General features: G+C 38.1%; 1 protein-coding gene across 3 annotated transcripts in view; it reads left to right on the top strand.

Moving 5' to 3' along the window:
• The first annotated feature begins 2,145 nt into the window (after positions 1 to 2,145).
• Positions 2,146 to 16,918, top strand: part of LOC139751194 (uncharacterized) — a 53,222-nt gene continuing 38,449 nt past the window's right edge. For 2 of the 3 annotated variants that reach the window (XM_071666360.1, XM_071666359.1), the window contains exons 1-3: positions 2,146 to 2,411; positions 13,394 to 13,560; positions 14,668 to 14,757. In XM_071666360.1, coding sequence (XP_071522461.1) covers positions 2,168 to 2,411; positions 13,394 to 13,560; positions 14,668 to 14,757 — 501 coding nt within the window. In that variant the 5' untranslated portion in view covers positions 2,146 to 2,167. Of the gene's footprint in view, positions 2,412 to 2,513; positions 2,764 to 13,393; positions 13,561 to 14,667; positions 14,758 to 16,918 lie in introns of those variants that run through there. The other variant, XM_071666361.1, reaches the window with a different exon arrangement.

Below are 16,918 nucleotides of genomic sequence, written 5' to 3'. Positions count from 1 at the left end.
GAGACGTCGTATAAAATCTGTAGAAGTAAGGAAGAGACAACTGTACAAGTTCAGTTAAAAATTACGACAGGTTCACGGTCGCGAAATTCTAAAGTTCAAGCGTTCTATACATGTGCTGTCTATGACGGATTTAATTCTTTATGTAAGATGTATTACGACGTCTTACAGAGATGCAACAAGAGACACGAATATGCAAATTTGTTTAACCATCTCGAACATGGCAAAAATAATCGACTTGACATACTTCCGTTTTTCAGAATCATTTCAGCAGTAAGTAACAGATATATAGCTGTTGATACAGTTTGCTCATAAAGAATGTTTCTTCATTTTGGTTGTAAGATATTGCGAAAACCGTTATGACGTAACTTAGATGGACTAATCCGGATAAATCAGGTGCAGAGCAGTGATACTTCATATGTCAATAGTTTTAATTGTATGGTACAGCTAAGTAATTGTCTTGCATTATGCAAAATAATCCTTAGATTCCTATTCATGTCGAATTCATAAAAACTTCAAACCCTTGTAATGGTTGCGAGGCAAGGGCTATAGATAGGGTTGTGTGGAGGAGGGTGGATGTGTTGGAAGTGAAATGGCTGAGGACAGTATGTGGTGTGAGATGGTTTGATCGAGTAAGTAATGAAGGGGTAATGTATATGTGCGGAAATAAAAAGAATGTGGTTGAGAGAGCAGAAGAGGATGTGTCGAAATGGTTTGGTCATATGGAGAGAATGAGCGCGGAAAGATTGACAAAGAGGATATATGTGTCAGAGGTGTAGGGAACAAGGAGAAGCGGGAGACTAAATTGGAGATGGAAGGATGGAGTGAAAAAGATTTTGAGCGGTCGGAACTTGAACATACAGGAAGGTGAGAGGCGTGCAATTAATAGAGTGAATTGGAACGATGTGTTATACCGGGGTCGACTTGCTGTCAATGGACTGAACTAGGGCATGTGAAACGTCTGGGGTAAATCATGGAAAGGTCTGTGGGGCCTGGATGTTGATAGGTAGCTGTTGTTTCATTGTGTGTTTGTGTGTGTGTGCGTGATTGGATGGGCCATTCTTCGTCTGTTTCCTGGCGCTACCTCGCTGACGTAGAAAACGGCGATCAAGTATAATAAATGTAAATATATGCGAGAGGGAGAGACCTGATATGCTTGCATCATAATATATGAAGGTGATATTTGTTTGTTTTGCCTGCATTCTTGTGGCAAATGTTATACTTAAATGAATAAAATCAAATGTAATAACGCAAAGTGACAAACTTTCCAGGAAATTCTTATCACTGGCTATCAAAACACCATGGTAGTTACGAGCTATATTACCGCCACGGAGAAACTTTCGCCAATAACTGTTTTTATGATGCAAATTTTGCTCTGTCTCGTAATATTTCTATGGTTATTCATCCATGTTGCTGACTGAATTCCATTCACCGAGTGGCACAGAAAAGGAGTAGTAAATACTGCATGAAAACTTAGTCATTGCTGGTTGCGATTTTCTGTACCTCCTTACAAATGCATTTTGGATCTATGTGTCACTTTTACTCCACCAGTACTGGATATCAGTATCTCCATTGAAAGGAATGTCATAATATGATAGTCTTCTCGGCAAGGGAAAGCTTACTTGATATCACATCATATAGTGACATTTGCATCATGTGTTAGTCGTATAACTGAACTGCTCCACAGGAAAATAGCGATTGATATATTCGTAATGAAGGGTATTGTTGCAACGATAATGATAATAATAATAATAGTAATAATAATAATAATAATAATAATAATAATAATAATAATACTAATAATTATAGTAATAATGATAATAATGATAATAATAATAAAACGCGTGTCGTTGTGTAGGTGAGTGTCTGAGGCGGTGCACAGGATGACGCACACAACTAACGAACCCTCAGCTGCGATGATGCATTAAGACACGTGTAAAATATGGATTATTTAAGGCTTCTAGAGGCCTTTGATGGGCGATAATTAATGAAGCACTATGATGATAGCATCCGTTCAGGAGTAAATTTAGGTGCTATACTTCTTTTTAGTTATAAAGCTCTTAAAAGCAATCATAATTAATGAAAGCCGATATTTGGCATGTAAACACAAAGTTGTGTGCTGCCATCTGACGGGAACTTGAGGAAGCCACATCCGGGCCTTGTCAGTGTTATGGCGGCCGTGCAAGAGGGTGAATATGACGCAGCCAGCAACGACGATGAACTTGATGTTACGAATGGAAAATGTGTAAAAGATGACGTGAAAGTAGAACAGGAGAGCAATATCACACAAGTCGAGGGCCAAAGTGTAGTGGGAAGAGATAAGGAGAGCTTTAGGAATTTCCCAGGATTCGTTGATATGTCGTCGCCTGGTTCATCAGCTTCGCTTGTAAAAATGGATTCGAAGTATTCGCCAGGTAGGAACGTGACTTAAAACACGTTACGTTGTACACCCACACATCACCACATTCTTTACCCCATCATGTCTATACTTAGTAGGGATCAGAAACGGGAGAATTATGAGCGGCCGTGCCTGGCTGCACCTGTTTCCAAGCGTGTCAAGCAGGGGAGGAGGCCAGACACTGATGTAACGTAGTGCGTTTTAAGGGGGTCTAGTGGGGCTGGGGGCCCTGCGGTGGGTGGCAGCCCATCTTCCCTAATCCTCACATCCTTAGGGATTACAGCTGATGGTATTTATCCAAGGTGGCGGCCAGAAATCTAATGTAGGATGTTGTCATGGAGACGTCAAACCGCAGGGCAAGAAAGCCCGTAAGTTGGGTTACTATTAATTGTTGCTGATAAGTTTATTTTGGGGAGATAGGGATGATTTCTTTTGACATATTCCCTAATGACTCAAAACACGTTGTGTTACTGTAATCTCATGTAAGTCGATATGGTAAGCAGACTTGTTCAGGTGTTTTCTCTTAAAGTCCCCTTAACGTTAAGTAAATTATTTGTTTGACATTCTATTTAATAAGTAGAAGTACTCTTCATTTCTTTTTCATAATCATTATTCTTGTGATATTATTTGTATTCCATTTGGATAAGATTCAAATAATCAATTTGTCAATAACCTTGCTTAAATTCCAGAGGTGAGAAAGTTGTTTGTGAGTGAGAATTTGTGGGTTAAGAACAAATTAAAGTGAATGAAGGTATGAAGAAACATCTCCCTCTAAGAAGTGATTGAAGATGAACGGAAAGCCTGTGGAAAAGTAGTGATTGAAGGTATACAAAAAGCTTTTAGAAAATCAGATGGAAGGTATAGAGAAACCCCATAGTAAAAAGTGATTGAAGATGTACAGAAACCCTGTGTAATGATTGTGATTGAAGGTATACAGAAAACCCCTGTAAAAATAGTGACTGAAGGTATACATAAACCATTCAACAGTAATGATTTGAAGGTATACAGAAGCATTGTAAAATTAGTGATTAAAGGAACACAGAAACCCCATAGAAATAGTGATTGAGGGCTTACAGATACCTCTAATGGAAAAGGAAAGTTTTAATCAAGGTGTAGCTTGGCATTGCCCCTTGAAATGATGAAATTAAATTGGAATGTAAAAATGTTATGGGTTATAATGTACACACAAATGTTGATACTACCAGTGGGAAGTACACAATGCTAAAGGAAACTTATTTGGTCATATGACTTGATATGTTGCTCATATATAAGAAAGACCTTCAGTGACTGAGATTGTTGAATTTGTGTTGTGCAATCTTAGATTTTCATTATTTCATTAATTAGATAACTTCTATTTTTCCAAGAGTATGAAATACATGGAATTGTTTGACCATCATGCATACAACTTCATCACTTTGACCTACACCATAGAGCATGCTGTGGTCATCACATATCATTTGCTTTATAAATTTCTCTACATAATGTTGCAATATTTTGTATGTTTTATTGGTAGAAAGTCTGTCTTATCCCTGCATCACCATTAAGTTTTGAGATTGAGCAATTTTCTTTTTCTATGCTAGAGGTGTTTATAGAATACAGTGACAGTTGAGGTGCATGAAATTGAGAATGATATTCTATTGAAGCAATATGAAATGTTGATACTAGTATGTTATTGAAATTATGGGAATAAAGTAATTGATAAGTAGGGACAGCAATATGTCCTTAAACACCTCAAAAATCAGTCTTCTCTCTGATCACCAGTATGGCTTCCTTAAGGCGAGATCCATTGGTGATATTTTTTCCTGTCTCACTAATGTTTGGTCATCATTCCTGAAAGATTTTGGGGAGTCATGTGTAATAGCTCTTGACATTTGTAAGGCTTTTGACAGAGTGTGGCACTGGGGTCTCATCTCTAAACTCCCCTCTTTTGGCTTTCCTCCCTCACTTTGCTCCTTAATATCTAGCTTTCTCTCTGGGCGATCTATGTGGTTGTTGACGGATCAGTATTACCCCTTTTTTCCATCAATAACTATGTCCCTCAGGGTTCTCTCCTGTTCCCTACTCTTTTCTCCTTTTTTCAACGATTTTCTCTCCTCCATAAGTAATTCAGTGCTCTTATATACTGACAGCTCAACACTGCATTCATCCACATCCTTCACCTGTGCCCCCTCTTCTCTCACTCAGTCTGTTACCTTGTCTTGACACAGCTTCCTCAGTAAACTTAGACTTGGACAGGATATCTCAGTGGGGTACACAAAGTCTTAGTAAGTTTGATGCCCCCAAGACCCAGTTTTACTCATCTCTCTATTGAAACTCCTGATACCTCTCATCTCTACTTTGACAGTTCTGTAATTCCACCTCTTGACTCAGTAAAACATACTTGATATTGCTGTAATAAGTGAGACTGCCTCTAAGAAACTGGGTGTCCTGATTAGATGTCATATCTTCTCTGAACACTTGCTCTGTTTATACAAGGGATTGATTCGTCCTTGTATGGAGTACTGCTCTCACATTTGGGGTGATTCTAGCTCTGCAGCCTTACTTGACAGAGATCACTTGAAAGTGATCCACCTGATAAACTGTCCCAGGCTAACTAACGAAGGTGACCCCCTTGCCTTTTGCTGCAATGTTGGTTTGCTTTTCCACTTCTTTTGGTATTACTTCAGTTTTTGCTCCCGAGAGCTGGCTGTTTGTGTGCCCTCATCACTAGCTAGATCACAAAATACTTGGTAAGCTATTGTGTGGCTATCAGCAACTCATGGGTGGGTTGCTTCGATACCTGCTTCTTTTCCTACATGTGGAAGCTTTGGAACTCCCTTCCTTCTCATATCTTTCCCAATAACTGTGACCTGGCACATTTCAAAAGACAGGTTTTTCATTTTCTCAAAAATTTGTAAATAATTTCCCTTTTCTTTTTCCATATCAAAATTTGATTAAGGCCCAGCCTTGGTGTGGACTTTTGTCTGTGACTGGAGTCTTCCAACACACACACACACACACACACACACACACACATATATATATATATATATATATATATATATATATATATATATATATTTTTTTATACTTTGTCGCTGTCTCCCGCGTTTGCGAGGTAGCGCAAGGAAACAGACGAAAGAAATGCCCCCCCCCCCCCCCCCCCCATACACATGTACATACACACGTCCACACACGCAAATATACATACCTACACAGCTTTCCATGGTTTACCCCAGACGCTTCACATGCCTTGATTCAATCCACTGACAGTGGATATATATATATATAAAAGAATATTGCAGTCTTGTGTGGTCACAAGTTAAACAGATGGAAAAAGAAAATTAGAAAATATAGATATACTTCACTAGAAGTTTCAGTTTTCTAAATTGTTTCTTACATTTTTCATATGTATATATATGTATGTGTGTGTGTATATGTGCGTATGTATGTGTATGTGGGTGTATGTGTATATGTATAAATATATGTATATTATCCCTGGGGATAGGGGTGAAAGAATACTTCCCACGTATTCCTCGCGTGTCGTAGAAAGCGACTAGAGGGGACGGGAGCGGGGGGCCAGAAATCCTCCCCTCCTTGTATTAACTTTCTAAAATGGGAAACAGAAGGAGTCACGCGGGGAGTGCTCATCCTCCTCGAAGGCTCAGAGTGGGGTGCCTAAATGTGTGTGGATGTAACCAAGATGTGAAAAAAGGAGAGATAGGTAGTATGTTTGAGGAAAGGAACCTGGATGTTTTGGCTCTGAGTGAAACGAAGCTCAAGGGTAAAGGGGAAGAGTGGTTTGGGAATGTCTGGGGAGTAAAGTCAGGGGTTAGTGAGAGGACAAGAGCAAGGGAAGGAGTAGCAATACTCCTGAAACAGGAGTTGTGGGAGTATGTGATAGAGTGTAAGAAAGTAAATTCTCGATTAATATGGGTAAAACTGAAAGTTGATGGAGAGAGGTGGGTGATTATTGGTGCATATGCACCTGGGCATGAGAAGAAAGATCAAGAGAGGCAAGTGTTTTGGGAGCAGCTGAATGAGTGTGTTAGTGGTTTTGATGCACGAGACCGGGTTATAGTGATGGGTGATTTGAATGCAAAGGTGAGTAATGTGGCAGTTGAGGGAATAATTGGTATACATGGGGTGTTCAGTGTTGTAAATGGAAATGGTGAAGAGCTTGTAGATTTATGTGCTGAAAAAGGACTGATGATTGGGAATACCTGGTTTAAAAAGCGAGATATACATAAGTATACGTATGTAAGTAGGAGAGATGGCCAGAGAGCGTTATTGGATTACGTGTTAATTGACAGGCGTGCGAAAGAGAGACTTTTGGATGTTAATGTGCTGAGAGGTGCAACTGGAGGGATGTCTGATCATTATCTTGTGGAGGCTAAGGTGAAGATTTGTATGGGTTTTCAGAAAAGAAGAGTGAATGTTGGGGTGAAGAGGGTGGTGAGAGTAAGTGAGCTTGAGAAGGAGACCTGTGTGAGGAAGTACCAGGAGAGACTGAGTACAGAATGGAAAAAGGTGAGAACAATGGAAGCAAGGGGAGTGGGGGAGGAATGGGATGTATTTAGGGAATCAGTGATGGATTGCGCAAAAGATGCTTGTGGCATGAGAAGAGTGGGAGGTGGGTTGATTAGAAAGGGTAGTGAGTGGTGGGATGAAGAAGTAAGAGTATTAGTGAAAGAGAAGAAAGAGGCATTTGGACGATTTTTGCAGGGAAAAAATGCAATTGAGTGGGAGATGTATAAAAGAAAGAGACAGGAGGTCAAGAGAAAGGTGCAAGAGGTGAAAAAAAGGACAAATGAGAGTTGGGGTGAGAGAGTATCATTAAATTTTAGGGAGAATAAAAAGATGTTCTGGAAGGGTTGTTCTGGAAGGAGGTAAATAAAGTGCGTAAGACAAAGGAGCAAATGGGAACTTCAGTGAAGGGCGCAAATGGGGAGGTGATAACAAGTAGTGGTGATGTGAGAAGGAGATGGAGTGAGTATTTTGAAGGTTTGTTGAATGTGTTTGATGATAGAGTGGCAGATATAGGGTGTTTTGGTCGAGGTGGTGTGCAAAGTGAGAGGGTTAGGGAAAATGATTTGGTAAACAGAGAAGAGGTAGTGAAAGTTTTGCGGAAGATGAAAGCCGGCAAGGCAGCAGGTTTGGATGGTATTGCAGTGGAATTTATTAAAAAAGGGGGTGACTGTATTGTTGACTGGTTGGTAAGGTTATTTAATGTATGTATGACTCATGGTGAGGTGCCTGAGGATTGGCGGAATGCGTGCATAGTGCCATTGTACAAAGGCAAAGGGGATAAGAGTGAGTGCTCAAATTACAGAGGTATAAGTTTGTTGAGTATTCCTGGTAAATTATATGGGAGGGTATTGATTGAGAGGGTGAAGGCATGTACAGAGCATCAGATTGGGGAAGAGCAGTGTGGTTTCAGAAGTGGTAGAGGATGTGTGGATCAGGTGTTTGCTTTGAAGAATGTATGTGAGAAATACTTAGAAAAGCAAATGGATTTGTATGTAGCATTTATGGATCTGGAGAAGGCATGTGATAGAGTTGATAGAGATGCTCTGTGGAAGGTATTAAGAATATATGGTGTGGGAGGAAAGTTGTTAGAAGCAGTGAAAAGTTTTTATCGAGGATGTAAGGCATGTGTACGTGTAGGAAGAGAGGAAAGTGATTGGTTCTCAGTGAATGTAGGTTTGCGGCAGGGGTGTGTGATGTCTCCGTGGTTGTTTAATTTGTTTATGGATGGGGTTGTTAGGGAGGTAAATGCAAGAGTTTTGGAAAGAGGGGCAAGTATGAAGTCTGTTGGGGATGAGAGAGCTTGGGAAGTGAGTCAGTTGTTGTTCGCTGATGATACAGCGCTGGTGGCTGATTCATGTGAGAAACTGCAGAAGCTGGTGACTGAGTTTGGTAAAGTGTGTGGAAGAAGAAAGTTAAGAGTAAATGTGAATAAGAGCAAGGTTATTAGGTACAGTAGGGTTGAGGGTCAAGTCAATTGGGAGGTGAGTTTGAATGGAGAAAAACTGGAGGAAGTGAAGTGTTTTAGATATCTGGGAGTGGATCTGGCAGCGGATGGAACCATGGAAGCAGAAGTGGATCATAGGGTGGGGGAGGGGGCGAAAATTCTGGGGGCCTTGAAGAATGTGTGGAAGTCGAGAACATTATCTCGGAAAGCAAAAATGGGTATGTTTGAAGGAATAGTGGTTCCAACAATGTTGTATGGTTGCGAGGCGTGGGCTATGGATAGAGGTGTGCGCAGGAGGATGGATGTGCTGGAAATGAGATGTTTGAGGACAATGTGTGGTGTGAGGTGGTTTGATCGAGTGAGTAACGTAAGGGTAAGAGAGATGTGTGGAAATAAAAAGAGCGTGGTTGAGAGAGCAGAAGAGGGTGTTTTGAAGTGGTTTGGGCACATGGAGAGGATGAGTGAGGAAAGATTGACCAAGAGGATATATGTGTCGGAGGTGGAGGGAGCAAGGAGAAGAGGGAGACCAAATTGGAGGTGGGAAGATGGAGTGAAAAAGATTTTGTGTGATCGGGGCCTGAACATGCAGGAGGGTGAAAGGAGGGCAAGGAATAGAGTGAATTGGATCGATGTGGTATACCGGGGTTGACGTGCTGTCAGTGGATTGAATCAAGGCATGTGAAGCGTCTGGGGTAAACCATGGAAAGCTGTGTAGGTATGTATATTTGCGTGTGTGGACGTATGTATATACATGTGTATGGGGGGGGGTTGGGCCATTTCTTTCGTCTGTTTCCTTGCGCTACCTCGCAAACGCGGGAGACAGCGACAAAGTATAAAAAAAAAAAAAAAAATATATATATATATATATATATATATATATATATATATATATATATATATATATATATATATATAAAGAGTGTGGTTGAGAGAGCAGAAGAGGGTGTATTGAAGTTTTGATCAAATGGAGAGAATGAGTGAGGAAAGATTGACATAGAGGATATATGTGTCAGAGTTGGAGGGAATGAGAAGTGGGAGACCAAATTAGAGGTGGAAGGATGGAGTCAAAAAGATTTTGAGCGATCAGGGCCTGAAAGTACAGGAGGGTGAAAGGCGTGCAAGGAATAGAGTGAATTGGAACGATGTGGTATACCAGGGTCAACATGCTGTCAGTGGATTGAACCAGGGCATGTGAAGCGTCTGGGGTAAACCATGGAAAGTTTGTGGGGCCTGGATATGAAAAGGGAGCTGTGGTTTCGATGCATTACACATGACAGCTAGAGACTGAGTGTGAATGAATGTGGCCTTTGTTTTTTCCAAGCGCTACCTCGCGTGCAAGTGGGGGAGGGGGTTGTCATTTCATGTGTGGCAGGGAGGCAGCAGGAATGGATGAAGGCAGCATTCACCTCCCTAACAACCCCATCCATAAACAAATTAAACAACCATGGAGACATCACGCACCCCTGCCGCGAACTGACATTCACTGAGAACCAGTCACTTTCCTCTCTTCCTACTCGTACACATGCCTTACATCCTCGATAAAAACTTTTCACTGCTTCTGACAACTTGCCTCCCACACCATATATTCTTAATACCTTCCACAGAGCATCTCTATCAACTCTATCATATGCCCTCTCCAGATCCATAAATGCTCCATACAAATCCATTTGCTTTTCTAAGTATTTCTCACATACATTCTTCAAAGCAAACACCTGATCCACACATCCTCTACCACTTCTAAAACCACAGTGCTCATGGAACTTATGGAAACCTCCTGAGAAGGTAATGTTTATATCTCTATAGATATATCTATATCTCTGATGCTCTTTTTCTCTGGGAACTCCTGTGAAAGGGATGGCCATGGCAAAAGGGTCTCCACTTATCCCTGTCCTTACATGCCTCCCTCACATACCCCATTCTGTGCGTTCTAATATCTGATCTCTCCCTCCAGTATTCTCCCACTCTTTTTTCCCCATGTCACAGGTGGTCTTTTCACACTAATCCCATTAATTGTACTTTTATGCACTCTCCTTGTAAACTTCCTGCATTCTTACCACATGCCCAAACCACCTCAAAATAGTACTTTTGACCCACTCTACCACTTTACATATAGTCTTATCTAGTAAAAACTGTAGAATTTGTCTTATTTTGTTTTGGAGATGTATGGAAATAAGTTTACAATTTTCTTTTGGTTTTATCCAGCAGTATGGATAAAACAGTAACCATAAAATTTTTATTTAATTTCAGCTGTACATGACACTAAAGTTTTTGGATAAAAATGAACATTATTTTCATTAAAGAAGAGTTAAGATTCATGAACCTATCCCAGCCTAAGACTAAATTGGCATGGTGGTAAAAAATGGAACACTAGATAAAATTTTGATTAGTATATCTCATTGAATCAGGAGATTCAGCATTTTCACAAACAAGTGAAAATGCATTTCAAGTGAGAGGCTCATTTCTCTAAGAACATAATGTAGCTTTAAAGTAGTTCTTCAATTGGTTTTCCGTATTTCATAAAAAATAGGTGACTTGTAAAATGTTGATCACGATACAGACCATAAATGTCATCAGTTTTTTCCATTTAATGAAAAGAAAGAAAATTCATGTAAGAGTAAATGCTATGTAAAAAAAAAAAAGAAAGAGCAAAATAAGTGAAACATGGACTTCCATGCTTGTAAAAGTGCTCCATACATTTTGACTTGTCTGACTAAATTGGTTCAACAAGCAAGACTAACATGTCAGTTTATATGAACTCCATACATTAGATGGTTCCATCACATCCCCATTCCCAGTCATTCCTTTAGCATCTTCATGAGAAATATCCATATCTGATAGATTCTCTCTTCTCTGGTCTGCCCTTCCACCTTATATTTTATATTACACTGCTGTTTACTATTATATGTGATACCATAAGTGAAATGTTTTAGATTATAATGCACTTCTTATGTCACTCGGAAATGGCATACATTGCTTTACATCTTCAGTGAACTGTAAACATTGATTTGTATAGGTATATGTTGGTGATATGAGAACATATATTTTGTTCATATTGGATCCCATGTCATATATATTGGTATTCATAAATTGTTTAATTTTTAATGATGTGTACTGCACATTTTACTTTTCTTTATTTACCAAGGCAGAATTTACCAAAATTCATGCTTACACTGAGGATCTGAGCATCTTCATGTTATAAATATTCTGCAAAGTATATATTGTAGGAGGAATGGGGTATTCTTTGTTATTTTACAGCTCTTATTACTATACAAAAATTATGATGGGGAAGTATTAGAGAAGAACATTAGTTTTATGTTACAGTATAGCTTTCCCTTTGAGTGTTGTCATGCTCCATTCCTGTGTATATTGAGTTGGACCAAGTGCAAGAGCCATTCAGTTTACTATTACACATTCTCAGCTTAAGACCAACATTCTGTGGGGAAGCTGGGTATCCAGGCTAACGACTGCTGTTTTGTTATCACTTTCCACATTTGAATTGATTTATCAAGCAAGGTCGTTGTCATGCACACCACTTTCACACAAAACAGTGCAACTGTTCACAGTCAGAAATAATTCTTCTGGCATTTTATCAGAGATGTATCTATCCATGTCTAGCTCTTTCAGCATGTGTTCATTTTTCATTTGGTGTACCTACTGATGGAAAACTCACAGTTTGTACTGGTGTATTCCCTAACCTATGCACACATCCTCTATCTTCAGACAATTATTATGTACATGAAGTTTGCTCTGATTTATAATAGCAGATAATTTGGTTCAGCAGTCTTCTAATGTGTTTTTCTGGGAAAAGCAATGGTAGGATATTTGTTCCAAATTCTTCCATAGGTAGATTCTTAGTTTCTTTTGTGAATAGCTATAATTAGGTGTTATCTTCTTTTCCCATCCTCTTTACCTTACATGAACCTGTATTGTACTTTCACCAATGTTTCTACTTGGGTGCTCTTCATCTGGGTCGCCATTTAAGCTCCTGTAGTCCTTAGTGCTCATTACATTAGTCAAAAATTCTAAACTATGTGCAGAATTGTTTTATTATGATTTTTATCCCCCAGGCAGGTTATTGACTATGTAAAAGCATTTCACAGGTGGTTCTTAATTACCCTATTCCTTTGTGGGATTTACACCTACTGTATTTACAGCAATGACAAAGTATTTTCTATTTAGCTATTTAAGTCACCACACACTCCATCTGTGCATTATGAAAGTACATTAATGGTTATTTTGAATTAATAGCAAATGCTTGTATTACTGACTCTTAGGGGATTCCACATTTAACTGTGTCATTTTGGAAATTTGCCTTTTAAATGCATTCTGCAGTCCCCTTCATGTAATAACTTTCATTCCATTGAAGAGATTTCTTCATTTCATACTTAATTTTTCTGTTAATACCGCTATTTTCTGCAAGAGGGCTAAATTTTTCTGGTTTCAGAATTAACCAGACACTCTTCCATTAGACTTTGTCACTCTTTATATTTATGAATCTCACACCCTCTTGATATTATCTACTTTTGTTGAACCTATCTTTTCCAGGATCTTAGCGATGACCCTGATGTGTAGTGTATTGCAATCGAGTATTTTCTCTCTAGAGATATATTTTGCCTGTTCAACTTTCTTGTTTAGAGAGCATCTAAGAGTTTTATTGATGTGTTTATGTTTTTTACCCTCTTCTGATTGTAACTCATGCTGATTGTTTTATGGATATATGATAATTTAGACAGGAATGCAGACAGCATCAGATAACTGGGTCCTTTTTAAAGGTCATAGCTCCTTTATGTCTTTCTCTTTATCATAGTTATTTGTATGATTTTTCCAAGGCATTGTTTTCTTCTCATTCTGGCTGGATGAATGTCCTTTATAAAACATTGCTGAAACTTTTATGTTTAGTTTATATCAGGTCTCATCATGGATAGTTGTATGAATTGTACCAGTACTTGATTATTAAGTTTAATTACCTTTAGAAGTAAACTGGTTGGGTCAACAGAGTATTAATTTTTTTCAGATTTTTTCAAGTTTCACTTTTGATCTTGCAGAACCTCCTTTATGCAGTGTAGAATCAGGCCCATTGGATACAAGTGATCATCACCACTTTCACCATCACCACCACCATAGGGATTACCATCATCATCACCACCACAAGAAAAAGAAGCACAAGGAAAGAGATAGAGAAAGACCTCACCACAAGAAACACCGACATAGGGTAATTCTTTAGATAAGAATTATATATTCAGTTATACATAGTAGGAAAAAGGTTATGATATATTGCCACTATATGCAGGGTAGTTGCTTATGCAAACAAAAAATACATACACTCTTTACATAGATGAAAAGCTTTAGTATCCCACTTCTGCCAGACCAATGCAACAATGAATGTGACGTTGTGCTGGTTGCAAGAGTGTATTCCCTAGATGTTTTATGCAAAAAGATAGTAATGGTCTAAAGTACTGTATTTCTGTGCCTGTCTGTGATAACTCTGGGATAATAGGTGCAATTGAGGTTGATAAGCATTGGACTATTTCAATTTGAGCCAATCACATTAATTTAGGTTGGGCTTGAGGTTTTTGCTTAGCAGCGGCTCTGTCTTGTTGCACAAAACTCTTTAATTATTGTTGTTTTTTTGATTTGTAATGATATAGATATTTAATGAACCAACCTTGCATTCTCTTATCAAATTGGTTTTCCTTTCAGTTTTCCACAGTTCTTGATTGTTTAATGGTGCATTGTTTGTATAGATGACTAATCTTTCACTCCTTTGGAAACATTAGAAGTAGGTTGGATCATTATCTGTGAGCATTAGTAGAAGTTAGAACATTAGTAAGAAGCATATGGTAGGAACATTAAGTAGAAGCCTCTGAAAACACTGCACTAGAGTTGCCAGTGGCCTGTTAAGGATGAGGCACTAAAAGCTAAAAAGCAGCACTGGAGTTTTAACATTTATGGAGGCATGCTGTGGCCACCCCCTTGAGGAAGTTTCTAAAGGGAACAGGCATCATAGATATTTCCTCTCTCTCTGGCAGAATTTGTGAGCAGCTTAATTCTGATGTTAGGATATGTGTTGGTTTGTTAGAGATACTTAAACCTGTGATTATGCTGGAGAAGGAAAAGATTTGACTAGTGAGAGGTGATTTACTTTATGCAGTCTAGTTTGCAAGGTAAATCATTTGATTATGCATTGCATGGTGTCTGTTAGAGAATCTCCATTGAGCTTTTAAGTTATGGTATATCGGCCTACCTTTTCTTTCTTTTTCTTTTTTTTCACTTATTTCATAGTATTCATGTAAAGTGAAATTGATATCAACTCTTGCAGGACAAGGACCGTGGTGGAGAGCCTCGCATCAGATGGAGAACTGAAAATGGGAGTAGTGGAAGTGGTTCACCAGATTGTGATGCATCTGAGGTATGTTGCATTTTACAATGTAGAATGAGCATTAATCATCTTGTAGGAATATGTTTGTTTATTGTCCCTTGCCATGGACACGAAAGAAAAATTACAGTAAAATGTACAGTGGAACATTTCCTTTGACAACCTTTATAGTGTACTGTTGCAGTTGGCAGTCCTTTTGTATCAACCTTTATCCAGTTTTCCAAATGCTGAGCTCCCAAAAGATTTTTTAGATTATTTAGATATTTTCATGGAGACCAAGTGGGGCAGTTGGTGTGTATTAATCAGTTTCAGTAAAGACCAAAGTAAATAGCCACTCATTCAGAATTATTTACACATAAATTTTGTCTACATAGACCAACATTTTTACTTTGAGATGACAAAATTCAAATATAGAGCACAGAAGCATTAAGGTATCATAACCCCTAAACACAGCATAAACGTTCATAGAAATTACGGTTTCTTATTTTGTAATTTTTATTGCACTTCAATTGTTGAGGAAAAATACAGAGTATCAGAATTTCAAAGAAAGAATGAAATGGAAAATATGAAAATCAACAACCAAAAAAAATATATGAATTAACATGGATTATAGTCATATTTGATAGTCAGAGAATAGAGACTAGCAACAGCTTTTTTTTCCCAATACACTCATACAGTAAGTGATAATGTACATGCAGATCTTCTTTATCGTGTATTTTACATTGAATTACTGCAGCAAACCTGCAAATCTTTCTTTATTACTATACAATAATATTAAGAATGAGTTTGTACCCTTCAGAGACTTAACAAAATTTAGATGTTTAGAACAAAACCTCCAGGGGTCTTCTCTTTGAAACAAATGTCACATAGACATTGAAGTATATCCTCCAGGTGCTTGTAATGGGTATTAGAAATGCACACTACTTTGAGAAAAGATGATAATAGGATGGACAGTTTTTGAAGGAATGGTGAATTGGATACACAAATATGAAAATTGTCTACCTGCAGAATTTGCACCAATAAGTAAGGATTCCCATAATGCTTGGTAATTAAAAGTTGTTTATTAGATTACAGATAAATAGATAAATAAAGAATGTGCAAAGCAAGTTTAGAGATTGCTTTTTTTACTGTATTTGTATACACTCATTAGTAGTATTGTGGTGTAAGGAACATTATGTATTTTTATATTAATTATACTTAATTGCTGTTTCCCATGTCAGCGAGGTTTATAAATTTTTTTCATACATATCCCCCATTTCCTGCTTTAGTATAAGGTAACATTAAGAACAGAGGACTGAGCCTAAGAGAGAAAATCCTCATTTGGCCCCCTTCTCTGTATCTTCTTTTGGAAAAGTAAAAACTGGAAGGGAGGGTTTTCAGCCTTATGTGTATGTGTGTGTGGGTGTATGGAATATATAGCAGTTGTGTTTCCCCTGGTGTACATTCAGACATAGGAATTCATGGATTCATCCAGACTCATTTGTGGATACTGTAATTACTTACAAAACACTTGAATACTGACTGGCCTTGCTGGGAGAATTATAACACTTCAGCCTCACCTCAGTGTACCACTGGTTGCATAAACGATAACTTACTTAAGCAGTCAGAAAACACAGTAAAACAATGACTTACACGAGCACTCAGTCATGCATTGATTATAACAGTAATTAAGAAAACACAGTTAGTGGTTTACCTCTGATTATCTTTCAGTAACTTACAGTTACCACATAGATAGCAACTTTAACAAACACTTAGGAGTCTTTGAAACTCACTTTCTTAAGGCACCACAATAATTGTCTCCAAAATATCAAATTAGCAAAAATAAGCCAGCTATAAACCATGACATTTCCTCTTTGCTCCATTAGTAAACTCCAGGGATAATTTTTTTGTGCATTTTCAGTAGAGCCATGTATTGAATGATTTTCATAAGTGAATATAAACCACTTTTAACTTATATTTAAGTGTATTAGATATAAGTGCTCAAATGTATCTACCTTGTACTGAGGGTATGGGTAATTATGGGGCATTGGGTTTAAAAACCTCCTAAGAATTCTTGGATGGAAAAGTCTTTGATCTTTAACTTTTCTAAGAACTCGCAGATTTTCATATTTTGATTTCAAAATTTAATGAAAAATCATCCTATATGGTCTCCATAAGAGATGTATTTATGCTGGTCATTGTATTTTCTTCACAC

This window comes from Panulirus ornatus, chromosome 11 (assembly GCF_036320965.1).
Source record: "Panulirus ornatus isolate Po-2019 chromosome 11, ASM3632096v1, whole genome shotgun sequence".
Lineage (NCBI taxonomy): Eukaryota > Metazoa > Arthropoda > Malacostraca > Decapoda > Palinuridae > Panulirus > Panulirus ornatus.
The sequence above is the reverse complement of the archived record's forward strand: the minus strand, read 5'-3'. Positions and strand labels throughout refer to the sequence as shown.